General features: G+C 44.9%; 2 protein-coding genes across 9 annotated transcripts in view; one reads left to right on the top strand and one right to left on the bottom strand.

Annotated features, from left to right (window-relative positions):
* FSIP1 (fibrous sheath interacting protein 1) overlaps positions 1–4774 on the top strand; it is a 210588-nt gene extending 205814 nt beyond the window's left edge. For 6 of the 8 annotated variants that reach the window (XM_082443074.1, XM_082443073.1, XM_082443076.1 and 3 more), the window contains one exon: positions 496–4774. In XM_082443074.1, coding sequence (XP_082299200.1) covers positions 496–542 — 47 coding nt within the window. In that variant the 3' untranslated portion in view covers positions 543–4774. The remainder of the gene's footprint in view (positions 1–495) is intronic. The other 2 variants (XM_082443069.1, XM_082443072.1) reach the window with 1 other exon arrangement.
* Positions 3670–20495, bottom strand: THBS1 (thrombospondin 1). The gene is made up of 22 exons (XM_082442929.1): positions 20321–20495; positions 19652–19747; positions 18817–19376; positions 17831–17906; positions 17342–17541; positions 17106–17228; positions 15646–15739; positions 14016–14189; positions 13529–13705; positions 13049–13222; positions 12684–12811; positions 12425–12577; positions 11761–11979; positions 11123–11230; positions 10419–10578; positions 10157–10275; positions 8302–8536; positions 7885–8112; positions 7445–7716; positions 6937–7034; positions 6694–6833; positions 3670–5770 (listed from the first exon to the last, which is right to left on the bottom strand). The coding sequence occupies exons 2-22, from the start codon at positions 19716–19718 to the stop codon at positions 5763–5765; spliced, it is 3513 nt and encodes a 1170-aa protein (XP_082299055.1). The 5' UTR covers positions 19719–19747; positions 20321–20495; the 3' UTR covers positions 3670–5762.
* Between the last annotated feature and the right edge of the window lie 7445 nt (positions 20496–27940).

Below are 27940 nucleotides of genomic sequence, written 5' to 3'. Positions count from 1 at the left end.
CTGATTCTATTTTATTGTCTTCTTTTATTTGGTGCTGTTGTCAGTTCTGCCTTTTCTGATAACATTCTCACTAAGAAGAATATTTCCATTCCATTTCTGTTAGAGTCACAATTTGTTTCTCACATTAAAGAAATGAAAGGTGATTAGTTTTTATCTACCCTAACTGTAATATTTACATTTACTTTTGGTTTCACCCTGCTTCCCAGAAACTTAGTACAAAGAAAAAAAAATTTATGCCTGTCTCCAAATCCATAACCATTTTAGCTCTCAAAACCCAAAAAACTCTCCTTCAGCTATAAGCTCAATGAAGGCAGGCACCTTATCTCTCACTTTTTCTTGTAAATTTTGTATGCAGCTTGTGGTGAGCTGTCCAATATTAAATGAGAATGTGATTATTGTCTCATGTGTAAAAGGATTTAGTGTTTTATAGGCTGATGGTTTTTCTTAATTATGCACAGATTTCTGACATATTTGGTTATTGTTTTTAATGTGCAGATGAACAGGAGACTGAAGATGCAACAGAAGAATGTAAAGAATCTTAAGCAAAGACTTGCTGGGGTGTGCTTTTAAGAAAGCTGGTAAATTAAGTTAAATCACATTTTTTCCAAATTCTTTGAATTCAATGAATGCATTATAGAGACCATTCCTCAAATGATGATTTTAATGTTTGGATTCTCTCTTTCTGGATCACATTTCCTTGATATTTTTGAGACTCGTGGTATAATTGTTCAGTGTTTTTTCTTCATTGAAATTCCTGGGGAAATTTTTTATTGCTAAATTTGCAACATCAGGGATACGTTATAGAAACCAACATTTTATGTATGTGTGCTACGTTAAAACTAGTTGAAATGCTATGATTGTTTCGTATTTGATTTTATACGTTGCCACTTTATTGTGATTTAGACAGATTTGATCACCATGAATTGTAGTTTTGCCCCTGCTTTCCCTTCTTTCCTCCTGTCTAATGCCTGTTAAGTAAGTACAACTTGCCGTGGAGAGAAACGAATTTTCTCAACAAAGCAATGTTAGGCTATCCTTGCTGTCTTATTAGTACTTTTCATAAGCAGAAGTTTGACTGAATTATTACATATATTATATTTAGTTATTTTCTTTCAGAGTTTGCCTTTTACAATGCAGCAAATAAAGATCAGCTACTTAAAAAAAAGTAACCTGTGGTACTATTTTAAGAGAGAGGGTTTGTTAGTTACAAGTGAGTAGCCTGGATTCATGAGAACATTTTACGTCAGCACGCCATATGATGAATTGGCATTAGAACTAGAAGTCCAATTTATTTCTGATTCTAAAAAAAAAAATGAGCTATTGTGCAGCATTTAACGAAATTTGGAATAATGTATACGTAGCATTATTATTTTTCGCTCGAATGTTTTCATCTACTGATATTGGATAATATTAGTGATTGCTTATGTCAAATTTGCTTGACTTTTTAAAGTGAAGACTTCTATAGCTACTGTTTTCAGAAGAATTGATAGGCAATTTCTTTTTCTAGCCTTCTTTTTCAGTTTATATTAAAACAGCAGTGGTTCTTGATGAAGTTAATGTGCTACAGTGTAATTTGTCTTGATGCTAAGAGTTTTGCTGTGGGTTGCCAGCAGAGGTTAAAAGTCATGATTTTGGACTCTCATAGGAGTGACATGTGTGTTGTAGGGTTTGGGTCAGAACAATCAGAGGAGAGAGGTGATATGGATGGGGATTTGCAGTGGTGATAGAGAGGAGCCATTTTTGCCCATAAGCCTTTCAGAGGAGTGGGGCTTTCTAAACCCATGTGCTTCTGGTGTTTGACCTGTATGTGTATGTGTGTGAGAGAGAGAAAGAGAGGGAGAGGGAGGGAGAGAGGGAGAGCAGGAAAGAGGGAGAGAAGGGGAGGGGGAGATAGATGTTGGAGAGAGAGCTTATGCCTTTATAAACTGTTCCTGCAAATGGTATTTGGGGCAGAGTGAACCTTTATGTTACAAGAGTTTAAGAGAAGGAAAGGAAAACAGAATGATCTTAAGTAGTGAATTTTACCATTAAAAGAGGTGACACCATTCCATAGCATGTCAACTGAAGGTACCTCTGATAAGAACTGGCAAGCTGAATTTGTATAATATATTCAACATGAAGGCTCCAGATTAAAAAAAAAAAAAAGGTTGCCCTGATAAGGAAAGAAAATGTTATTAAAAAATAAGTTTTTATTTTAAGGTTTCTTTTAGACCTGAGTGTTTACCCCAGAACAAGCGAGAGAAGAAAAGATATAACAGAGCAAGAGCTAATTCATTTCAGGAATGAATTTAGGATCTTAAAATTTGAGGTTTTTCTACTTATGACTCCTCAAGAAAATTACTGGCATCACCTTTATTGTCAATTCCCAGAGGACCTAAAGTTTATTGCCGTTCTATCCAACTCTTTGAAACGCATGACAATAAAATAGAAGGAAAAAGCTATACCCTGATGGCATAATTTTAATTTTTAACAAATCCTGTATTTTAGTACAACCTGATACGAAGGTCAGTCTTGGAGTGAATATGCAGCATGCCTGGGAAAAACCTCCTGTTCCCAGACACTTTTTTCTGTCCCATCTTGATATTTTGAGTTACTTTTGTTCTGTTACTTAAAAGTGAATTGGAATTCTCTCCCAAGACTTCACACGTTGAGCTGCTCTGAGAGTGAATGATGTCATGTTTCAAAGAATTATTTCTTTCAAATCAGTTTTCCAAATTTTATAACCATTACCAACACCTTCTAGTTCCTGACTCTTCACCTGGATACCATAAAATGATTTGGCAATTTATACTTATATATGACTATGCTACCCTAGATAGATGTTTCTAGAATGAGAGAGAAAGATCAACAAGGGAAAAAGAGTCTGTCTCACTCAGTCCTTTTTGTTTTAATGGATCTCAAAGCGAGACCTTTAACCTACTCATAAATTTTTTTATTCTACCTGTTCTTATTAAAACTAAAAATTGGCCAGTATTCTACATTCATGGTTAGCCCACCTGAAACTCAAGTTCTGCTTATTGTAAGGCATTGGGCTTCTCTTCACAAAATAATTTGATTTTTTATATGTATATATATTTTTAGGATTTCTTCCAAATTCGACCTGTCTCTGTAGTCATCTGTTTTTGACCAAAGTCAAAGTCGTTCTCCAAAAAGTGTTACCTGTAGAGTTTGACCCAACTTTTCAAGGACAGTTCTTCCTCCATTAACGTTTCTAAAGCTTCTCCACAACGTGCAATGGTGTTGCCCACCCAGAGCCCTCATTCATGGCTCGGAAGATGTAGCTGTGAATTCTATGTGCTTCACTTCTGTTTTCCTCTTTCATTGTTTTTAGAAACAGAACTGGACTTTGAAAAGGATTCAATAAATGACATTTAGTGACATTGGTAAAATATGAACTTGTATCCTTTTGGGTCCCACATCTTGGGGGGGACATTTCTCATTGCTGTGTTTTTAATATGACAGGTTAATTTGTTGTTTTGTTCTTCTAGTCCACAAATCCAGCAAATATGTCATCTAAGCAACTCAGCCTTCCTAAATCGTATAGGAAATATGAATGTTCCTGTTACTTACTGTGATTTCTTTTTGTACATACTCTATTGGTTTGAGGATGGAATTTACCCATACCTCACAACATAAAGCCAGAAAACAAATAAACATGGATACAGTAAGTATAAATATAAATTTCCATATGATTTATTGTTGTTCCTTGTACATAAGAAACAGTAATATACAACTTACACTGCTTTAGAATGTAAAATGGATAAAAATGTGTACAAAAAAAGCACATTCCTAGAAAAGTATTGGCAAATAGTAAAAACAGGGAGGAGGGTAACAAGCAAAAAACAAATCAACAAAACAAAAAGAAAAACAAACAATTCTTCAATTCAGTGTGCAAACATTTTATAAAAATAGAAATACTAACTCTACAGGCAGTATTTCCTGATAAATTATTTAAATAGCATATCTACACAATCTGAGATATCTATTCCAATGGCAATGAGAAAATAATTTATAAAAATAAAGCAATGGTATACAAGATGATAGAAAAACACAACTTTCAGAAAATGTATTTAACATTTCAATGCTATTTCCTTCTTGGGAATACTTTTCTGCGAAGAATTTTTATACTATGTACAACATTGACTTTTTTTTTTTAGGTACTACAGTAGCTTTAAGTTTGTTAGACACTTAAACTCTTTTCTGCTTGATCCAAAAATTCTTTACTCAGTCACACAACAAATGAGGTAATATTTGTATACAAGTTTCACCTTTGTCATTTTTTTCTTTTGGAAAAAGGCAAAAATAATAAATGTAGATGCTTTTCATCTCCCTGGAAATAGGCACAAGGGATGGAGCAAAACAGTATTAAAGCCCTCCTGGCTTTCTTTGCAAACTAAAAACACTTGCAAATGGACAACCAAATAATTCCACTTGAAAAAATAAAGGAAAAAAGAAGAATCCCAAATCATTCAGTCTAAGCACAAAATGAAGAGCAGCTTGCCGGGCTGATTTCCTTGTGCCATTCCTATGAAAGTTTTGCTGATCAATCTCAACTACCAGCTCTCAAACACTTTCCATATGAAACCTAGATTCCAGGTAGAACAGAGTTAATAAATAATCTGTATTTACAATCTTACAGTCATGAAGACTTGTAGCAAAGATGATATGCTTATGCTTCTTCCTGTTCCATGAATAGTCTTTCAGACAGATCCTCCAGAATAAGTAAAAAATAAATATTTTACATTGTAAAATGTTTGTTTAAAAAAAACAAAAACACCAAACTACAGTCCAAAAGAGAAAATTGGAAAACTCCATGATATTCAGGAAAAAAGAGAGAAAAGGAATGTCTTAGTTGATAATTTTGTGCCTTTCTAACCATAAAAATACAAGCACGGCTACCTTTCCCTTGGGAGGTAGCCCAGTGCTAACTGAGATGGTAGGTTTTCTTATTTCCCTGCTACATCTGCAGAAGCTACGTCTGGAATACAACTGACAGTTTCAATATAACCAGGCAGTGGCAGCCAGCACTGCCTTGTGCTGCTTTAGTTCTTACTCCCTGTTCTGGTTGCTACAGGTGATGTGTAAGGGGTGGAACTCCGGGAGGAAGTCCACAAGCCAGTCTTTTCCTTCCTTCCCTGCTTCTATTTAAGTGCCTATTTACGTGGGTCAATCAGCTAACATGGGTCAGCATCATGAAATCCATCAACAGTCTTTCCCCTGAAAATGATTTAGTACCGAAAATGTAACAGTCCCTCCATGTTTTCTTCATACAATCGTCTCTTGGGTATGCGCCCTCCCCTTAGGGCTTCGGCCCCGCCCCCCCCCCCCCCCCCTTCCCGAGGGAGTAGGTCAGGGTTGGTTTTATTTGTCAATTCTAGCGAGTCCTCCCTTCCCTCACACGCCTGAAAACGCTTTGGAGTCCACTGCTCAGAGCTGGCCTCACAACCGCCCTCTGCCCTGACAAAAGCAGAGTGGGACAGGCACCTTCCAACCGAAGCAAGTGGATGCTTTTGCTTTTTCAAAAGCCAACCAAAGTCATTGTTTATATCCTTGGAAGATTCTTCTCATTCAGAGGCTGAGTCTGATCTGGAAAACTGCATTTTCTTGAGGCAAGTCACATGCTCTAAGAGTCCACACTGATGCAAGCAGAGAGCAAAGGCAGGCAGGGAGGAGTGATCCTGGGGGTTTTCTTAAGCCCATGGTTCCAGAAGGTGCAATACCAGCAATGGTTATGATCAGTCTTTTCATCAACAGTTTGATGATTAGGAATCTGTTAAGTAAATAGACAAACACGTAAGTACATAAACAAACTAATTCATCAAGGCATTGTCATCTTAATATCCCTTAATACATTAACAACGTAGGCATAGCTCTACTTTTATAATGTCAAAAGCATATTTTAAGATTGTCAGCTTATAAAATTACACGTTAGTGTGTTGGAACATGGTTGCTAGGAGATTGACACTGCATAACCTTCTAGAACTTATGCTGTGCTTTCTAAGTCTTTCAGTGTTAAAACTCTAGGGAGTTTTATTTTAAAACTTCAGACTCAAAGATCACACCATAATTTAAATATTAAGTAACAGCAACCATATTTTTTTACTGTGCTTCATCTTGTTGGCGCCAAGCCTTGGCCCAGTAAACGTTTATTAAGCACCTGTTTTGTAGGAGACCCAATGCTAGACTCAGTGAGAGCTTAAGTAACCACTAAATGAAAAAGAATGGAGAAAAAGAGAGCAAAGGTTAGTAGTGAAAATTAATTTAACATGCCATTATGAAGGCAATACTCCTTTCCCTTCCTTTCCAAGAGGGAAAGGTTCTGAAAGACAACCTGGGCCATAATGGCATGAATAAAACTAAGTGGTGTGCAAGACATGGAAATGTAAAATTTAAAAAATTTTTAGGTATTATTGCTGGGGTCTGAACTGTACAGGAGCTTGTCTGCAGTTTACTTTGCGCTGGCTATGAAGAGGACAGAGATTGCTAAATTAAAATGGTTCACAAGGACTCAGGACTTCATAAGCCGCAGTTCATAGGCACTATTTCATTTTTTATCATATGCCTTCAACAGCCAAATATAAATAACCCTTTCTCTAAAACAGCCTTTAAATCAGCCTCTCCCATGATTGGCATTCTTGGTATTGGTCTGAACTAGGGATGTCAACTGTATATTCACTGTCATTTTGCTCCTACCTCTGCATTCATATTTTAGGTCAGAGAAGAACACCATTTCTTGAGAGAAGACGAACAACCCTAGCCTACCGCCAGCATAGGTTTTGTCATAGATGGGTCCTGAGTCGGCCATGATTTTCTTCCCTTCATACATCACCACTCTGCAGGAAAAAGGAAGTCACGTTAGTGACACCCTTGCTTTTTGGTCCTCTCCTCCTCTCCCGTCAGTGTGACTTAAGTGAAATTTAATCAGAGCAATCTTACCTAATGAAACCCGTCTTTGGCCTGTGGCTCAGACGCCATCTGTAGGCGGTGAAATCTTTCCAGCCTATGTGACGAGGGTCATGCCACAGCGTGCGTACCTGGAGGAAAAGGAAACGAAAAGGTTGAAACAGCCTCATTATGAGATTTATACTTCATTCCATGAGAAACGGTGCTTGAAAGGTACAGAGTTGACCTAAATTAGAGGGCTGCAATGTAGGATTTTTTTCCGAAGGCCTTTTTCATTAGATATGTAGCCTTGAATGTACATATAAAGCAGAGAGAAGAGAAACTTTAATTTGTTTGTTAGAAGAGGCTAAAACTGCCTTTGGATTTGAAGTGGGCTCCCCTCTCAGACCCTAGGATGTTTTTTCAAAGCAGAACTTAACGCTGCAGTTGGTGATGCGGGGAACGTGATATCTAAGATTCCCTGTTGGGAGGCTTGGCCAAGGCACAGCGTCCCTTGTGCTGGTCTGGCACCTCTCCCCCTTCTGCAGGGTGTTGTTCTCACCTGGCCGGGGGTGTTTCCTGTGTGCCACAGGGCATTCCGCAGGTGCTCGCCAGGCCCCGTGGTGGAGTTCACGACCTTCACAGAAAGGCCGGAGTATCCCTGAGCCCTTGTGGGGTTGGTGTCCCAGTAGGACTGGGTGACTTGCTTCCACATCACAACGTAGAAGCGGCTGCTGGACTGATAGCCAAAGACAAATCCGGCATAATCATCATCCCTCTCGGTGTTGATGAAGAAGGTGCCACTGAAGTCCACAGCGTTAAACTCATCATAACCTGCAAGAGGAGGCCAGACCCAGGTTAAAACCTGCAGCCTTCAGGAGGTTCTCTGTTACATTCCTAGGCGTTTTTAGCACCCATGGGGACACAGATAACTGCCAGCTTTTACATTTGCTTCTTTCCCCTCTATGCATTGGCCTTTTGTTAGAAGAACTCACTACTCACCTACAGCAAGTCCAGGATCACAGTTGACAGTCTGGACGAGTTCTTTACCCTGATGGCGTACAACCCAGTTAGGGTCATTTTGGGATGTCCCTTTGGGATCGAGAGGAATCATCTGGAATCGGCGGAAATCGGTCTCACTGATATCAACGTTTTCGGGACAGATGTCATCAATGTCTGGCACGTTGTCCTGGTCAAAATCATCTTTGCAAGCATCACCTCGACCATCACCTGAGGCCAAAAAGGCAAGAGTTCAGTGAAATTCTGAAATAACCGTGACCGGTGCCAGAAATTCACTGTCTTGTCAAAGCTGACATTTGGTCTCTTCAGCCTTAAATGCATTCAGCTTTGTTTTTATTTCCTGAATCCAGACAGCCATGGTTTCAGTGACTCTCTTTAAAAGTGGCTCCAGTGACTCACCGTCAGAATCCTTCTGGTCAGGATTGGGCACGAGCCTGCAGTTGTCCCTGTCATCAGGAATGCCGTCATTGTCGTCGTCATGGTCGCAGGCATCGCCCTTGCCGTCCTTGTCATGGTCGGCCTGGTTGGCGTTGGGCACGTAGGGACAGTTGTCCAGGTTGTTCTGGTGGCCGTCTTCATCGATGTCCTGATTGTTGTCACAGGTATCTCCAATGCGGTCCGAGTCAGAGTCGAGCTGAAAGAGACAGAAACAGAGGGTCAACTGGAGTATGAATCATTGATGCTAAAGAGAACTTATGGAAGATTCTCTAGTGTTTGATTCGGCCAGTGACATTTGAAGTCTATATGCCACTGCCAAAAGCTAGTCATATGAACAGATTTTAAATGTTTTTCTTCTTGACTCTTGTTTTCATATGACAGTTTTAATAGGGATATTTGTTTTTTTTTTGTTTAAATAGAAAACTGTCTAAATAAAATTAAATAGAAAGCATTATCTAATCCCCAAGGATGGAATGCCATGTTAACTGCTTATATTTTAATGATAAATGAAATTCTTTGGGTACAATTTGTTATTTTCCATTTAAGTTTTCAATTAGGAAATTGTTGACACGTCAGTGTCTACTCTAGGTCATTAAATCATGGCAACATGGCACTGCTTTTTATACATACTGGGTAATCCATATGGTGGGATCAATTATTTTCTTCTTTTTTAGGTATTTGGTTTTATATCTCTAGTCCATAATGGTTGTCAACTGTTGGCTCAGGTAGTCAGAATTCTAAATTTTTTCAAAACTGTATTTCTCAGAGTACTTTTTTACATTATCCAGTGTATATGGGATGCCTAGGGATTATTTATACACAAGTTTAAATTTTTCTTGCCAGTATTTATGCTCTTTGCCATTAAGATTTTTACATGATTCATTAATTGTTATAAACTTTATTATTATCTGAAGAACCAAAAAGTCATCCAGGGAGGTTAAACGGCATTGAGGTTTAATTTATAGTAAGATCCAAACTCAAAGTAGATGACCCTCAATGCCATTTGATCAGGAAAGCTATCCCAGATCATTCATGCTTTCCCATTATGGCCCCAAAGAGATTCATCCTGTTGCTTTTTGTTTTATAGGAGCTCAAACGAACAAACATTAGGAGCTCAGCTGGACTTCTCATTTCTTGAATCTTTTAAAAATACTCCCATTTTTCAAAAGCTGGTTTCTATGTTTTCGGAACAATGCCTTAACTTTCGCAGCTAGAAAATAATGATGAGCAATTACACAAGAAAAGAAACAAGAAAAGGAACTTGTTCTGGCTGATGTCTATTTGCAGCACTCCCTAGCAGTGCTATGGAGAATTATCTGCTTGCAATGCCAAACACTTGAAGAATGACAAAGAAATAGGGATTTCTCCAGTTTTGGGGAATTATTTTTAATTTGAATTTCTTGCAGCCAGATTATATCATTAGCCATGAAAGTGGTTGTATATTGTGCTTAGGGATATTTTCTTCCATCTCTTAGTTTCAAATATGATTAATATTCCCATAGAGTCGTCAGTCACAGATTTCTGCTTTGTATGATTTATCTTAACAATGGTAGATCCCGCTGAGCAAGTCGCATGGACCTTTTTGTAGAAGACAGGATTGACATTACAAGACTGTCACACTAAAGACCTATGAGACTCTGCGGGGAACTCATGTCAGGCAAACTGTTCACATGAAAATATTACAATTGGCTATGAGAGCGCTGAGAGCCATGGTAATGGAAGTGTTTGAACTCTATTTAACTCCTCTGTTTTTTTAGAGGCCTAGGAAGGGATATTCTAACACTTTACTGAAAGATTCTGAAAGGAATCCACCGACCTGATCTGGATTGTGTTCCAGGGGGCAGTTGTCACACTGATCTCCAACCCCATCCATGTCAGTGTCTCTCTGGTCCACATTGTAGACATACTGGCAGTTGTCCCGTTCATTGAGGATACCTGCAGAGAACAGGGGACAGGTGAGAGCTGGAATCTCCAGCCTCAGCTGTTTCAACCAAATCGCACACTAACAGCCAGGGCCGCTCAAGGTTGAGAGCCAAGTGAGAGACACTCGGGCCCGCTGGAGTCGGGGAGCGCCTTACCATCCCCATCGATGTCTGCCGCGCAGGCGTCTCCTTCCCCGTTGTTGTCTGTGTCAGCCTGGTCTGGGTTGTGGTTGTAGGGGCAGTTGTCACAGCGGTCTCCCACGTCGTCTCTGTCATAGTCGTACTGGGCTGGGTTGTAATGGAACGGACAGTTGTCCTGCAAAGAGAAGAAGCGGAGCATTTTACAACATGGTCCATGAAGCCAGCCTCAAACCACATGCAGAATATTTATAAAACTGTGAAAATCTGCAACAATTATTTTCTATTTAGTGGATATACTAACTGAGTCCTCTGTAAAATGGTCACTGCAAAAGTTAAAAGCCAGGACATAATGAATGAAAAATGAATTCCTGTTGGTTACGAGTCAGTGAGATGTAAATAGAAACTCAACATCACTGCTCTCAGTGCGCTCAAAGAAAATCTCAATGTGACTTAGAGAAGACATTTGAAACCAATCTGGGGAGCAAAGTGTCATTTCTTCACATATTGTAACCTCTTGCTCCAGCTCGGGGGAGGGAAGGTTGTGATGAAAAACAAAACCCTCATTTAAACATTCTCTTGGCAAGATCTATGTCCTCAAACTACTGAAACAACAAATAACTTCTGATGATCCTAGATATCAGTAATTTCATTGAATCTTTAGGTGTTACAGGCTGTTGCTGAATACAAATGCTGAAAGAGGAGTGGAAAACGTTTTTTACCCTGTCATCTGGAATTTTATCATTGTCATCATCATCGTCACAGGCATCGCCGATTCCGTCCTTGTCATAGTCTTCCTGCCCTGAGTTGGGAAGGTTGGGGCAGTTATCCTGGAAAGAGAAGACACGTTACAGCTGCAGTTTGCATGCCTTTTGCTCAGCTCATGCACCAGAGAGCGCACTCAAACACTGTAGATAGAACTGAATGCTGCTCTGTGACAGCATGTATTTTTAATGGGAAGACAAAAAAAAACTTTTCTTGGGGGATATATATATATACACACATACACACATATATATACACACACACATATATATGTATAAATAACATAATTTGTATAAACACTCTAGACTTTGTACATGCTGGGAACACAGCCATGCCTTGCTGGTACTTGGTAGAGAAGTGAATATTTTTTTGGACAACATAATCGACTGTGGAACACAACTGCCCATAGGGCCTGCTGCCCCATTCATGTTCTTGGCACCAAGTGATTTAATATTCATAAGAATTAGGGCTGCTCTGCCTTTGGATGATGATTTAATCTTTCAGTTTCATTTTCAGACTTTTAAGCATTTAAAATTCCTCAGCCTGTTCCCTTGATAAGGGCTTTCTGGAGGTGGGCGAGGAAAGGGGGGGCTACCTTTTTGCAGTGGTAAGTTGCATTGGCCACGCACACCAGGTCCTCGTTGGGCCAGCCGTCCAGGTCTGTGTCTTCCCCACAGATGATGCCGTTGCCGGCATAGCCGGGCTTGCACTCGCAGCGGTACATGGGGTCACTGTAGTGGCTCAGGTAGTTGCACTTGGCATTCTTGTTGCAGTCGTGTGTGCCGTCCGTGCAGGGGTTGCGGGGCTTGCACACCTGAGGGTACAACATCCTGACATTAAGGCAGAGCCTTCGAGAGTCCCCAGACACCACAGAACCAAGAACCCAGATCCCCATCGTCTCTGAACAGACAGAGCTCCATGGGAAGAGTGTGGGTCCTCCCCATCCTCCCCTGGGGATGTCCAGGTTACAGGCTAACATGGCTCTATGTGCGTCTTCCTTGAAATTGCTCAGCACCTAGGCACTTAGAAGTCCATCCACTCACAACTTGTTCCAGAGCAGCATTGTCAGATGTGATGGACCTGTTTTTCTTGCTGGAGGTACAGTGGATTTTCTAGTCCCGTTTCTAAGGGCTAGGTTGTCCACTCACCCCCTTCCCTGTTTCTTGTGAAGGGTATAAGATGACGTTCCCCCCTTTCGTGGCTCTTTCGGTCAAGGACACCCCTCCTTCACTCCCGTCTACTAGTCCCCTCTGCTCTACCTGTTTGTTGGTGGTGGCATGTTCCACGCCCCGGCCGAAGGGCTGCGAGCCAGTGAAGCGTGGCGGGCAGGGCAGGCAGTTGTAGCCGGGGTCTGTGTTCTCACACCTGTGCTCTCCGTTGTGGTTGAAGCAGGCATCAGGGACTTCTTTGCACTATGGAAGAAACAGCAGTTTGCTTCGTGTTTAGAGAACACTGCCAAAGGAAATGACTAGGACAGGTGAGCTGCTTTCCTAGGTCTGGTAACTCCCAGCTTCTCACCTCATCAACATCTTTGCACTGGATGCCATTTCCGCTGTAGCCCGGGGGACAAGCACCACACTTCCAGCTGCCATCAGGGTAGCTGGTACACTTGACGTCAGCAAAGCAGGGATTGGACAGACATCCATCTGAGACAAGAGAGACAGGCAAATGGTGAGTCTCAGCTGCTGCCCAGTAACTGCCATTCTGGACACTTAAACCAGGGTGTAAAATATTGTAGGGTCTATACAACTGATAGCTTGTTGAGATTATGCTGTCCATCTGGCATTTTAGAGTGATCAAATCACTCAGGACCATTCAAAGCTGAACCCCTGTGAATGCTGACCATGGCATCCAGTGGTTTTGTCCTGGGCTGCATGGCTTACCAATGGGACAGTCCTGCTTGTTGCAGATCTGGTTTTCGGTCACATCACCAACGCAGTCCTTGCCTCCAAACTGGGGTGCGGGGTTGTTGCAGAGCCGGCTACGTTTCTGCACCCCTCCTCCACAGGTGACGGAACAGATGTCCCACGGTGACCAGGGTCCCCAGCCTCCATTGACTGTAAAAAAAAAATGAACCACAGGCCAAAGTTAAGGCCGATTTTCAAACACCTTACCTTCACAGGAGACTCTCCTGAGTTTGTTCATGCTACCCTGACACATGGAAAGAATGTTCCGGAAGAGGGTGAGTCTGAAATTGTTCTTTCTGTTTTCCATTAAAAGAAGCTGCTGCGCTGTGCAAGACTGTGCTTCTATTTGTTTCTCTAGGAAGGAACCTTTCCCCGTCCATGACCCACCGAGCTGGAAGCTGCAGATGCCAGGCAGCCAGCTGGGCAGAGCTGCTGCCAGGCGATGCATGCACTTACTGGGGCAGGCGTCTTTCTGGCAGGCTTTGGTCTCCCGAGCTTCGCCCTCACATGGCTTCCCATTCATCTGGGGGCTGGGAGAGTTGCAGAGCCGGATCCTTGTGATCACACCGTCTCCACATGTTACAGAACAAGACGACCACGGGGACCAGTGGCTCCAGCCGCCATCCTGTTTAACTAAAGGACAAACCAGATGGTTATACGGTGCTTCCCATGAGCCAAGCCCTGTGCTAGTGCCTTTAAATGCATTATCTAAACAAAATCTTCAAACTAACCCTATGAAGAACTATTCTTACCCCCGATTTGCAGATGAGGAAAGAGCCTCAGAGAGGGTAAGTTGTGCTCAAGGGTGCACAGATAAGGGGGAGACTTGGGATTAGATCCAGAGGCTAGAACCTGTGCTCTTAACCTCTGTGTTATGGAGCTGCTGTTGGTGATGACAAGGACAGGTCAGTTCTCCACATCCCTAAGTGGCCAAAATACTTACATCTCTTGTCACACTCCTGAATGTGGCAGGTCCGTGTCTGCACGGAGGAGCCCTCGCATCTGTTGTTGAGGCTGTCGCAGGAGCGGCCGCGCTGCTGGATTCCGTTGCCACACGTCACAGAGCAAGAGGTCCACTCAGACCATGGGGACCAGCCATCGTCCGCAGAGTCGCTGGCTGCAGAGGACATGGGCGCATTTAGCGTGCAATCATTAAAACAAGCTATTCTTTAGACTGCTCTGCTCAGGACTTTCTTCTTCCCTTGCTAGAGGGTGACAAGCAATGTAGTTGTTAGGCCGGCGGCCAGGGGGTTTATGCCAGGTCATTCTGTGCACAGCCTCGGAGCGGTTGCATGCTTTGCCTGGGCTGGTACAGCTGCGCCTTTTCCCAGCGTGTGTTCCTATTCATCACTCCCTCTCTCCTCCTGTCTGCGTTTCAAATGAGTTTCCCTTTTCTGACTTAAGATATTTCGGTAGGCAGCTCCAGTCCCAGGCTTCCAAAAATACTTGAGTTTTAGGCAACTTATAGGAGTCACTTCTGCCTTTCAGGGGAGCCAGAGACCATGTGTATGGCAGATGAACTTGAAGGCAGTGGAGCTGCTGTTGGCTGTGGCTCCAGCTAGGTCATGAGGTTAGTCAGTGTGTTGCTTCTCTCACCCTAGCACTTGGGACCTTTTCTGCACATATTTTCACAAGAGGAAAGTACGTTTGTTTATCATCTGCCCAGGCACGATGACAACAGTCACGTCTAGCCGTATCTGACACGAGACAGAGAACTTGTTTTCTCTTGCCATCAGCTGGAAGCTTTCCTAGCAATTCCTGATTCAAGTTCAGAGCTCCGCCAGTCCCCCGCTGGCTTTGTTCCCTTTAACCCACACCTGAAGTGAATGCTGAACAGAAAGTGATATACAAATGATTATGACAGTGCTGGCATCACTAACATCGCTGGAGGGGACTGGTTATCCTGAGTTGTGATCAGTGTGTGTAGGTGCAGGGGGTGTGGGAGGTGTGGGTGTGAAGGGTGAGTGCTACTTACTCGTCTTATTTATCTTAGTTGTGATGAATCATTTTTATGATTTGTACCTACTATATTGTCTCAGCAAAGTGATTAATTCATACTATCAACAAAAGCCAGGGATTGGATACCATGAAACAATACAGTGCCCTATTTCTTTTATGGCCCTGACACTCAAACTGCTGTTTTGTCTTAGGTCTCTTATGTCTGTATACAAAATGGGTAGAACTTTCAGGCCCAATTAAGTCCAATGCTCGCACCAAAGCCATCCATTGCTCTGGTGAGCGGATTTTTCTTGACTCTAGGCCATAAGGTCAAATTCTAAAAGCAGTCAACTTAGGGCTATCACCGCTACCGATTCCTCCCTTCTTTCCTCAAAGCGTAGAATCATTCGCAATAAGCTCTACCAAGATTATTGCCTGTACTATGATCCAGGGGGGTCATCAAGTTTAGTCATAATGGCACTTTTGGCTCTCTGCAGCAGACAAGCCATCCGTTAACCAGATGTCGCAGCAAGAAACTGAATGAAAAGCATCTGATGGAGATGGGGGTGGGGCTCAAGCACTATGTACAGTTGATCCAGTCGCTGAAGCATGATTATGCAGTTTTAAGAACTTACGCCAACACCGCGGGCAGCATTCTCCATCAGGAACTGTGGCATTGGAGCAGGGCATGATCGGGCAGGACACTTTTTTGCAGATGGTAACCGAGTTCTGCAGGGCAAGAGTGAGGGAGACATGGTTTACGAGGCATATTGCAAGCCGAAGTTTACATATTGAAACGTTTCCATTACAGGTTGAAACGTGGTCAGGGCTGTAAGTGCTGTAGTGGAATGATTTTAATAGAAGATCTGCCTCTGTCATGCTGGCAACCACCAGTACTGTAGACACAGTTCTGGTGCTGGTTACTTGTCACTCCACCCCTTGGAGAGAGCTTTCCTAGTTGCCACTTAGTCACTTTCTCACGCACAGGACAGCGTGAAGAGTTTCTCCAGCGGGAACCACTGAACGTCCTGGGTCAGATCTATTACTCTGCATCTAAAAATCAAACTCATGAAACTCAGCCTAAACTCAGGACTTTAAAAGTTTTAAATTGTATCTTTATGGGGAAAAGAAGATCAATGAGCATCGTTATTTTCTCATGTATAGATCTGGCTTTATATTATATTGGACAAGAATGGGAATTTAGTAAATTTGACTCCCAAATCCAGCAATCCGTGATTTGTATTTCAGCTTGACTTTGCTCAAGGAGTCAGGTAAACCCCCTTCACTCCCCTGCCCCTGGCGTTGCAGGGTGGGCGGGGGGAGCCAGGAGGACATACACACTGCAGGCAGTGCCATCTGAGCTAAGTGGACAGTTCTGTCCTCACATGTTGGGCTAAGTGATTTGAACAGCAATCAGTACTGTATTAAAAGAATCTCCGTGTCATAGCTGAATACGAATTAGGGTCGGGGGGAAGAAAGTTCAACTAGGTTTTACTTAACCTGACATTCAACACTTAGTCCTTGAACTAAAGCAGGTAAGTTACTGAGATGTTTAAGTTGATATGTTGTTTTAGATACTTAGCCTGGGGTATCATTAAGACTTCGAAAAACTCTTGGGCATTTAAAGATTTTATAGATGTCATAACTGCATCTTAAGAAAAAGACACCACTTGGGTTATCAGGCCATGGAACATAAAAAGGGCCTGTGTGAGGGGCTTCCCTGGTGGCGCAGTGGTTGAGAATCTGCCTGCCAACGCAGGGGACACGGGTTCGAGCCCTGGTCTGGGAAGATCCCACATGCCGCGGAGCAGCTGGGCCCGTGAGCCACAATTACTGAGCCTGCGCGTCTGGAGCCTGTGCTCCGCAACGGGAGAGGCCGCGATAGTGAGAGGCCCGCGCACCGCGATGAAGAGTGGCCCCCGCTTGCCGCAACTAGAGAAAGCCCTCGCACAGAAACGAAGACCCAACACAGCCATAAATAAATAAATTAATTTAAAAAAAAAAAAAGGGCCTATGTGGCTATCTGGACCTTTCCCCAGAGACTGTGGCTTCAGATGCACCATGTATTCGTATTTCAGTCTCCCGAGCCCCTTACCTGGCAGCGACACTCAGTGCAGCTGTCCACCGTCCACTCCTCGTTATTCCTGTACTGGACTCCGTTGTGGTAGCAGAGCGGGGGCCTCCTCAGCTCATTGACCAGCTCTTTGTTCTCTTCAGTCTAAAAGGGGGAGAAAGGTCATTAGCGCCCAGCCTCACTTTCAGTCGCTCAGCATCATCGGCGGTGCACGTCCGAGGGCTCGTGCTAGCGGGCGGGGGGCGGAGGCCACTGACCACTTTGCGGATGCTGTCCTGCAGCGTGGTCACGATGGTGCGCAGGCCCCTGAGCTCCAGGACCATGCTGGACAGCTCGTCACAGGAGATGCCGCAGATGGCTTGCAGATCCTTTGTCTTGTGGCCAATGTAGTTGGTGCGGATGGCAGGGCTGGAACCGTTCACCACATTGTTGTCAAGGGTGAGAAGGACACTGGTAGCTGCCAAGGAACAGAGGAACACGATGGGGAAAGTTATAGAGGATCTTCAAGTAGAAGATCTCACCTGTCAGTCCCCAGGGTTCCTAGCCGTAAAAGACATTTCATTTTGGGTGAGGGATGCAGGAGGATGGGATGCGTGTGTGTGCTGTTGGAGGTCACCTTTATATACCTCTTAACTATGTTACCCGGGGTAATTTATGCACAACCACCATTGCATACGTTTCTCAACTCGTTTTGGGTGGAATTGCCCCAGTTTCCCTGTACGCCCTAAAAATAGAAGGATACTTACAGCTGGAGCAGCCTTTGTTCCTGAGGATGTCTTCTGGTGTGGTTCCAAAGACAAATCTCACATTCTGCAGCACGCCCTGTGGGCAGAGGACACACATTATTTGTAGACGTTTGGTGGGGGGCAGGGGTCAGTGGGTGGGGGGGACTGTTTATGCTAGGAAAAGCACACAATCGATGTTGTAGAAGTTTCAAAGAACTCCCTTTTAAGATCACCATGTCAAAATAACACACCAGCACGAACTGCCAAACAACTTCAAAAATCTTAACTGTATCTTGTGCCAAGTCTTCAGTGTTTTACAAAGAATTCAGTTATCAGCCTACTTGGAGACACAGGAAATGGAATCTGATACTGAGACCGGAGGATATAATGACACTCTCCAGTGTCAGAGAGTTAAATGTGGGAGTTTCAAAGCCACAGATACAAAGATCTAGACGTTTAAGCATGGAAGAAGCTGCAGCAGCAAATAGCCACTATTTTAATCTTTTCTTTGAGCCGGGTTACATCCCCCTGAGGAATCAAATAGCAAAGTGGTTATTTATTCTGCTCATAAAAGTATCCACTTCAAGCAATATTGTAATTGGTGGAACACATTTGAAATAAGTTATTTCCTTGAGAAGAGCATAAGGAATATTTAAGGTTTTGAACAGGCTGTTACAGGAAAACCATTTCTTGTTTCCTTTAGTGGTTTTCAAAGTCTGGTCCCCAGAACACCAGCGCCAACCTCACCCTGGAACTGGTTAGAGATGCAAATTAACAGGCCCCATCCCAGACCTATTGAATCTGAAACTCCGGGGGTGGGGTGCAGCAGTACGCATTGTAACAAGCCCTCCGGGTGAGTCTGATGCTCCCTAAAGTGTGAGAACCGCTGCTTTAATGCACAGGCAGTACTTCCTGTTCTAGAACCCCTGCCTCTCCTGTTATTGCCCTCCTGGCAGATCAGCTGCCTATCAGTCGACCCCACGGACCAGGAATTGAAGAGGCCTCACCTGGAAATTGTCATTGACACCTCCTTTGGCGATGCGGAGTCTGGCAATGCTGGCCAGGTCCCTGGTGAAGATGCTTTGGATGGGAACGTCCAGCTCAGCATTCTCCATCTTCTCACAGTCGATGTACAGCTGGGCCCTGTCCTCCTGCACAAACAGGGTGATGCTCTTCCACTGGCCAGTCGCCAGGAGTGCTTCTTCCACCGACACCACATGCTGCTTCCCCTGCACGGTCAGGCTCAGGTCCAGGGTGCCCGCCTTGCCATTGGAGACCACGCTGAAGACCTGGCCGGAGTGGTCTTTCCGCTCCACGGCCAGCAGCGTGCCCCGGGTCTTCTTCATTTGCCTCAGGGAGGCCAGGAGGAGGAAACCTTTCTCGGCCCGCACAGCATCCACTAGGTCTTGGAACTTGTCGTCAGGCACAGGGGGGATCAGGTTGGCATCCTCGATGCGGAAAGCTGGGCTGGAAGGGTCAGGACCCTTCACCAGTCGGCGTCCAGAACCCTTGCGGGCAGCCCCCGTGAGTTCAAAGATGTCGAACACGCTGTTGTCTCCCCCAGACTCTATTAGACAAGAGCAGGACACACGGTGAGCTCTCTGGGCTGGGCCTGGGGTGGGGCTCAGCTCTGTGGTGTGGGGCAGAGGGACAGGGTGAAAGCTCCTGACAGCCACCGAAAGAGCTGAATAAACACCAGGGTCACAGGGAACCTGCATCCCGACGTTCGGTCAGGGCTCGGGAGAAGCAGCTGGGAGAGGAGTGCATGGGAGGGAGGCACACCTGGGGTAACCGGACCTCCTCCTCTTCCCTCCCCCCTCAAAAGGTATTATACAGACTCACCTGGAATGCGGTTGGAGCCACACACATGCCACAGGAACAGGACACTGAGTCCCCAGGCCAGCCCCATGGTGGAGCTGTTTGTGCCCAGCAGGGAGCCTGCAGCAAGAAGCACAGAGCCCAGGGTCAGAGGCAGCCAAGCAGGGCGGGTGGGCAAAACTTGGCTGGGCTTGGGGCCGGGTCCCTGGGGATCCCCCTTTGGCTCCACGTTTGCGGGAATGAGGGGCAACAGTATTTACTTTGGAGAAGGCCGCAGGAAGAAAACGAGAGAGTTGAGGGGAGGAGATTGTGGGGCAAGACCAACAATCGGGGGGCGGGGTGCTTTTCTTAAGAAGTTGAGGGTAAACAGCAGCATCAGGAGATACAGTTTGGGGGCCCAGGGAGGGCACGGGGGCAGTCTAAACTCTTTTCTAGAGGACTGATAGAAAGGTTTAGGGAAGAAGAGGAGAAGAAAATCTTGGGGTGTCCTGGCGAGTTGGTTTGTGAACCCCAGGGCTGGAGAGGATGGCTCTGGAGCCCTTCCACGAGAAGAGTCCCCCAGCGGCTGGGAGGGACAGGATGGGGAAAGCGGAAAGTATGAGATCCGGGGTCCCTGAGGCGCTGAAGCCTGGGAGCTCCAGGTGGATGGCCAGGGCAGCACTGGTCCTCGGCGGCCGCCCAGGGACTCCTTACCTGTGTGGACACGGGTGCAGCGGCCGGGACCGGCGACGAAGGCGCAGCGACGGGACCGAGCGCTGGAGAAGCGCGGGCAGGGCGGTACGCCCGGAGGCCGAGGGATCGGAGGTTGCGCGGGGAGAGCTCTCCTGGGTGGGCACTCGACTGGCGGCCCGAGTGCAGTGGCTGGCGAGGCGGAGGAGCCGCTAGCTTTTAAAGAGGCGCTCACATTCCTGGGGTTTCCTCTGGCCAATGGGAGGCCGCCGGGCAGGAAGCGGGAGGGGGGGCCAGTCTGGGTTCCTCTCTCCGCCCCCCGCTGCCTGGCGCACAACTTTCCAGCTAGAAGGGGAAGGGGGGCGGCGGGGGTCGGGCCGAGGAGCACTGGAACTTCTCAGAAAATTAGGTGCCCGCCCACGCGGCCTTGGCGCTCATGGGCTCAGCACTTTGGCTCTGGCGCCGCGCGGCCCCATGCGCTCTGGGCGCATCCCGAGCCGACGGGGCTCTGGACACTCACCCAAGACCCTTAGGGGGGCTTTCAGGCAAACCCGTTCCCTTGGATGCCTGCACGACGGCTGAAGGGTGGACACGAGCCCGTTTGTACGGGAAAAAATGAGCCCGACGGGGTAAATAGGACCATGAGGAAATCAGTTGTTGAAGGAGTTCCCTCTTGGGTACTTGTTGACCCTCGTCCATCCATCCAGGTGGGGTGGGGACCGTGGGGCCCACTTCGCGCCGCGCTCCTGCCCTCGCCCCACGCCTGTCCTCCGCCTGACCCCGCCCCGCGAGGGACGTGAGTAAGGTGTCGCGCCGGCCAGCAGGGCGGCTACGGGGCTCGGCTTCCCACGGCGCGTCAGGGCATCCTTTCTGCAGCTGCCGGCCCCGGAGTCCCCCGGGCAAGTCCGTTCTCCCAATTGCTGCGGCGCTTCCACGGCTGGCCGCTTGGGGGCGATATGCGAATTCTGATCAAGGGGACGCGAGCAGACGGCTTCTTTCTAGTCAGGAATGTTAAGCAAACTTACTCTTATCCACTTCCCTCAAGCCAACATTGAAATTGTGTCTTGAAAAACAGTTTTTGTGCCCACTCGTGCTTCTTAACGTGACTCCTGGTTGGAGGAGTTGCAGCACCATCTGGCTCCAGGGTCTCAAACTATTTACAGAACAGACCCGTAGAGTAATAAATTACCCTCTGCCTATCATTTTATTTCCTTTTTTTTTTTTTCTTTTTCTCCCTAAACATTCTTTCCATTTTTCGGCTCCCGAAACCGAGATGTGGGTTACATTTCTGTGGGTGCACCAATTGCCATGAGTGCTGCTGCTTAGTATGTCTGTCATTGGACGTCTTGGTGTCCAAGCCACTGTCCCAAGCCAGCATGACTCCAGCTGCCTGGAATTCCATTCATCACCTCGGGCTGGGACGCCAGCAGCTACACTTCCCCTGCTGTGATCCCGCACCATCAGACTGGCCCTGGGACCCAGGGAGCAGGTAGTAGCTTTACCAAATAAGGATCTCAGCCGCGGGCCAGGGAAAGCCCCGGGGTTCACTTCCCTCCTTAGCATTTACATCTGGCCAGACTCCTGACTGCTGGAAACACCCACACGTTTACATTCATCCAACAGCAATTTCACTTTTCTCGTGTGACAAGGGGCATGTGGGTGACAGAGTGTGTTCTAGTTACTCAATACTCAGCAAGCACCCCTAGAAGATAAGTATGTTCCTGAGGCAGTTGTTTGTTTGTTGCTTAAGTAATAACTGAACCTGACAGATTTCACAGGCTGGAAGACAGAAATAAAAGTCTCTGTTGGATGATTAGTCAAATCAGATTCCTGTCGTGAAAGTCATAGGTAATGATTCATCCAAACAGATCTGAAGATTCCAGAGTCAGCAGCCATACACAGGTGACTTTTTTTTTTCACTTGCTACTAATAATACCCTAATAAACTTAGGGACGGTTTTCAGACGATGGCCAGCTGATGGCTCCCTGCTCCTCTGGCTCATTTGCTAATTTTATACAGATGAGCGGAGGGCTCGAGGGCCACAAGTGGTCCACAAAAGCAGGATACATCTCTCCTTTTATAAAAAGATCATCTCCTTGAGGCTTAGCCGCAAGGACAGAGCAGAAGCTCACTGGAATGCCCCTTCAAGCTAGCCACTTCCGGGACTGAAGGACTGTAGGAATCCCTCTGGAATTTTCTTGGAACTTGGCTTCTTTCAACAAAACAAGGAGAAGAAATCTATAACCTTTCATATGCCTTACAAATGGGAAGGTGACCTGTACGGTGGCAGGGAAGAGCTTTCATGTCAGAGAGAGCTGACAGAGGTATAGGAGTTACTTGTCTCAAACACAAAGGCCTTGCCCAAGCCATGGTACTCCAGTTTTTCTGGTGGAAAGGAAGGATCACAGTGGGAAGGGTGTCTGGGTCGCTGATAGGAACTCACCCACATTCCTGCTGGTCATCGTGTGCTGAAAATATTCCCCAGAAACCTAAAGAATTTTGGGACGCTTTAGGAGAGAAGCAGGATGGGAAAAGGGGAAAGAAAACCTATACCTTTAACGCGGGGGATATTGTCCCTCTTGTGTGTGTGTATCCTTGACCAGCAAGTGCTGGGATTTCAGGCCAATAATCTGACATGGATCCAAAGGATGGCCTTCCAGGGAGAGGGTCTGGTTCTCTCTTTGCTAAGTTGCCATCCTTGAGGATTAAGTATTTAAAATAAAATTGTAAGGTATATGGCATTTTGCTATAGGATTTCCTTTTTCCAGATTCCCCCTTACTGCATGTGGGATTGACCTAAAAACATTGTCAGTACATAGGAAGAAAGGACAGTCAGTAATAGCTACTTTAAAAATTGCATGTGATTAAGGAGAGCAAGATAATTGAGAAAAAAAATTTTGTTTATCTAGCAAAGAGAAGTAAGGTGGGCTTGTATTTTGTGTAGGAATTTTTAAAAAATGCTGGAAATGTTCAGCATTTTTCTTAGTAATTTCCTAGAAGTGAACAGCAACGAAGTATTGTTGTATTCTACAATAGACCAAAATCACATCATCTCTAAAATGAAGACAGCAGAAATTCATTCCCTCTGAATATTTTTCCTAGATCATGGTTCAAAGTTGTTTTACTTCAGCTGCCCCGATCGTTAGAGCCAGAGGGAAGTTACCAACAGATTTTTCTTATCCTTCAATCAAACACCAACTCAAGCTCCCCCCTCCTTCACGAGATGTTCTCCAGCGGCTTTAAGTTGTCTTGTTTCTTCTTTCTGTGGTATTTGGAAATATGCATTCTCTCTACCACATTACTCATCACCCTCCCTTCTTTATTATTTAGTTTTTCAAAATCACTTTTATTTTCTTATGTGTAAGGACTAGAATGTACATATCCAAAGGTTTGGGCTTGGGAAGAGCTCTAATATTTGAATTTCCAAATTCCTTTATACTCAAGTCAATTTATGGCCCAGAAGGACTGAGCACTCACCAGCTACCTGACTCTCCAGCATTTCCTGCAGTTATTCCTGAGCTCCTGGGGTGACGGACCCCTGAACGTTGTACCCTTCCCCCACAGAATTGAAGCAATACCCTTGGAGAATCCATCTCAGTGGGAAAGGGGTAGGACTATTGCTTTAAGGGTAATTATGTTCCCCGCCACCATCTCCCCTTCCCAGCCAGTGATTGATTTGGGAATTAGCATGAGACCCAGTTCTGGCTAATGAGAGTTTTGCTGAAGGCTTCTGGAACCAGTTCTTCCTCTGAAGAAAGAGCCATGTGAAATCAGGTTTTCTCCATCTCCATTTGGACGTGAACGAGAATGCTGATAAGCGCTGTTGGTGCTGTTGGCTACTAGAGGAGCTAGACTTAATGTGAGACCAGCGCCACAGAAGAAAGAGCAGAGAGATGGACAGAACCTGTAAGTCAGAGCACATTTTTGAGTTGCTTAATCTGCCAACCTTAAAGGCCATGTACCTCCAAATTTCTCTGGATATGTGCTTATTAGTTAAGCCAGTTTGTTGTTTTTCGTTACTTAGAGCCACAAACGTCATAACTTATGCAGCTTTTAAATTCCCTCTGCTTGGTCTTTTCACACACATTTTGCTTGAACCTCTTCTGAATTTTTTAGGGTAAGAGAAGTAAGAACAGGTCATGGGATAAAAATGTTTTAAAGACTCTTCACGTATATTATTAAGGTGCTTTCCAGAAAAGTTGCAGTGTTCTCTCTCTTCCTGTCCCTTTGCCAGCAGGCCAATCTAGTCCCAAACATGACTCACGGCTGACTGGAGAGAGACAGAGTGTTACTTCTGGTGTTATTGTGTCTTTGCATCCCTTCTTTGGAGAACTGTGAGGTATAGTCCAGTGGATTCACAAGGAAAGAGTATACAGAATAAGCTTTTCTGGAATGCAGGAGTTGGGAAATTGATCTGCTGGGAAATTGAGGCTATGGGGCAAGAAGACGGACAAAGGAGATGGTGGGGTTTTGACCTGATTCTAGAGATGGAAGTGGGGAAGATCAGCAAGAAAGGAAAGTGAGGACACGGAGGACAGCCTCTTAATGTGTAATAATGAGAAACCTCCAATGCCGTCTTTGATAAAAGGCCTGTTAGTGCTCTGGGTGAGGGTTGCAGGGTTTCCCAGGGTGGAGATGGAAAGCCCTGTGTTTGAGAGCAGCCTCTCTGACTCCCCTTTCATACTCTTCTCTCTAGTCAACTTTTTTCCAGCTTTGTTGAGGTATAATTGACAAAATTGTAAAATATTTAAAGTAGACTACATGATGATACGAGATAAATATACATTGTGAAAGGATTCCCCTCGTTGAGTTAATGAACACATCCCACACCTCACATAGCTACCTTTTTCTTGTGTGTGTGAGAACACTTAAGTTCTACTCTCTTAGCAAATTTTAATTATACAATAGGGTGCTATCAACTATAGTCACCATGTTATCCATTAGATCCTCAGACTTTATTCAACTTTTATGCATTATCATCTTGATGCTCTTCTGGGGTATCAGTAAGTATGGGCTGGTCTGGGTTTCATCGTGGAAACTTTTTCTTTTCAGTGTTTGTCACCCTGCAAGAAGACCATGCATCCGAAGGCAGACTTGCAAATAAGGGGGGGGTGGGCTGGGAAAGCATAATCATCTCTGGGACTTGATTTAATGAGGCCAAAGCATGCCTCCTGCCTCCCAGTTTCTTCACTTTCCATCAGGGCTTGAAATTCCTCCAGAACTAAAACCATGGAACTTTTCAAGCTAGAGACAGCCATCTGGTCCAACCACCCAGTTAACAGATGAAGAGGCTGGTTCAAAGAGGTGAAGTGACTTTGAGCGTGTTGGTGGGGTAGTCCAGGGAACAGCTCAGGTCTCCAGCTCAAAGCCTTGCTCTTTATGTGGTTCTGCTCTTTGAGATTTATTTCATATAGTTTCAAAAATGTTTCAGTATTAAAATCAGCAGAAACGCTTTCCAGTTTGCCAGTTAACAACCAGGTACGTGCCCAAGATAGGGAGGCGGAGAGAGGTAAGAGGATCAGGAGGGCTAGGGAAGACGGAGGAAGGAAAGACAGAGCAGAAGAGATCGAACATAGCTTGTTAACCAAAGGCCCACCTGCACTATGCATTCCCTCCTCTCCCCCTCAAGCAGAGTCCCAACCCTCCTGGACCTCTCTTTCGAGTTTACTGAGCTGTTTATTGCTGCTCCTGGGAGGGTGCTACCCTCTGGCTAGAGGTCGGGATTGTCAGTTGCTTTAGAAACGCGCCATCACTTCAGATTTATCCAGCCTAGGACACGGTGGAGAATCGCTTTGATTCTTAAGCAAGTTTTATAGAACTTGAGGCAATCTGGCCTTATGGCGTTTCTAGGAATTGTGAAATAATCCTTTGGCCCAGGACCAACCAAATCTTTTGTAGAGTGAGATGTTTAGTTGTTCTGCCCACAAGTCAAAGGCCCAGGGAGCACCTGGGTTATGTATAGGAGCCATAGAGGTGGTTAAAGATGCAAAAAAAAGTACAGACAAATCAGCTTGCAGAAGAGTAGAATGCACTTTAGTTCTGTACCTTTTTTGGTACTGAAATTGTAAAGGTGTTGATCTTGTTACTTTCACAAAGGATGTGGAGCAATACCAATATCTTTGGAAATAATGAAGGATTTCCTAAAAGTGAGGATGATAACACCCTGGAATGTTCCTGAGATAGGTTGTGAAACGTTTTCTGGATGTCTTTACCAAGAGTATGGATTTGGTAGTTAATCTGGACTTGAGTGACCTCCAGAGGTCATGTCGCTAAGGAAGTCTATGAGTCTGCAAGGCTGTGAAACAATGGAGTTTCCAGGACTTCTATGAGGGAGCCGGCTTCTGATGCTAATGAAACACATTCTTCCTAAAGAATTTGACTTTTCCGTGGTTCGACGTGCTACTTCACACCACCCACTTATAAATTATAATTTTTCAAATTTTCTGAACAGTCTTCCCATGTGCAGTCCAGATTAAGTGGTATTTCCAAGTTTTCTGGTTTTTTTTTTTTTTTTTTTTTCCTGGAAGAAAATTACAAGTGTCAGTTAAAAGGGTAAGACGGGCACACATAAAGAAAACCCCAACTGTTGTGTGAAGAATTTTGACGATTGAATATGACATGGAGATTGGCATCCAATTTCAGTCTGGATGAAAGACTCACATGCTACTGGGAACTATGGCCAGCAACCAAATGGCTGGGTTACCAGGCATTTGTTTTAAATGATATCCATCTCTTGGGAGGTTGTTTTTTCCCCTTATCCCTTTTTTAATAGTGAGATCATGACAGCTTGCATTTTGCAGAACTGAGTCAAGGGAATTGTCACTCTAATTTAAGAGGATGAGAAAAAGCTTTTAATTTTATTATGACACCAAAGGTAAGCACGGCTGCTTCTCAGGGAAGAGGTGTACAGGGAGGAAACCTTTTCTTTCTCTTTCTCTCCTGCCTCCTTTCTTCTTTATCTGTTTTCTTCCCCTTCCATTTTCCTCTCTTGTTTTATCTCCTTCTCCTTTTCCCCTCCTCCTCTTCCTCCACTTCCTTCTTCTTTCTTCCTTCCCCTTCTCCTTCAGCCTTTAGTGAGAATGAACTGCAGTAACTCATGGAAAGCACTTAGCTCATCGTCATTCAATGACCTGGAGTCTACTTGCTTGAGTTCCAAATCTTAACTTATCTCAGAACTCTAACCACTCCCTCTACCCCTTGTTGTCCCAAGACTTGAAGGCAGAGGGCACCTGTGTGACTTCACCCTTCCTGATTCCCTTGTTGGTCTGTCTGTCCTTCCCTAAGATGTGGTGCTGGGTGTCTTGAGCCTCATGGCCTGGTTGAGCCTGGTAGGTTGGGTGGATTCCATGGGGGGTGGGGTGTGGGAGGAGGGCAGAGATGTTTTTAACAGCAAGTTAATGGAGCTTAAGTTTCAGGGTTCCTCATGTGCCTGGGCTCCTTCCAAGGCCATAGAGGGGGCCCTAGTGATGTGTTCGTGTGGTCATATGCTTGGTAGCATTTATAAAATTAAGATAGTTTAACTGCAACTGGTTAAGTCCACTGACTTTTCCATTCTACCTTGCTTCATTCACACTCCCCCTCATGTTGGAGAGTTAGACTTCAGGCATTTTTTTTAGATCTAAGGGGACATAGAACAAAGATCTG

This window comes from Balaenoptera physalus, assembly GCF_965194825.1.
Source record: "Balaenoptera physalus genome assembly, chromosome: 2".
Classification (NCBI taxonomy): domain Eukaryota; kingdom Metazoa; phylum Chordata; class Mammalia; order Artiodactyla; family Balaenopteridae; genus Balaenoptera; species Balaenoptera physalus.
Note: the sequence above shows the minus strand (reverse complement) of the source record. Positions and strands in the feature narration are given on the sequence as shown.

Bases quoted from the DNA above. Each gene is read 5' to 3' on its own strand.
- THBS1 (XM_082442929.1), bottom strand. From the start codon at position 19,718: ATGGGGCTGGCCTGGGGACTCAGTGTCCTGTTCCTGTGGCATGTGTGT. The intron at 17,907-18,816 runs GTGAGGCCTCTT...CTCTGCCCACAG, and splicing joins GTGTCAATGACAATTTCCAG to GGCGTGCTGCAGAATGTGAG. The intron at 8,537-10,156 runs GTCGGTGGATTC...TGTCTCTTTCAG, and splicing joins TGGAACACAATCCAGATCAG to CTCGACTCTGACTCGGACCG.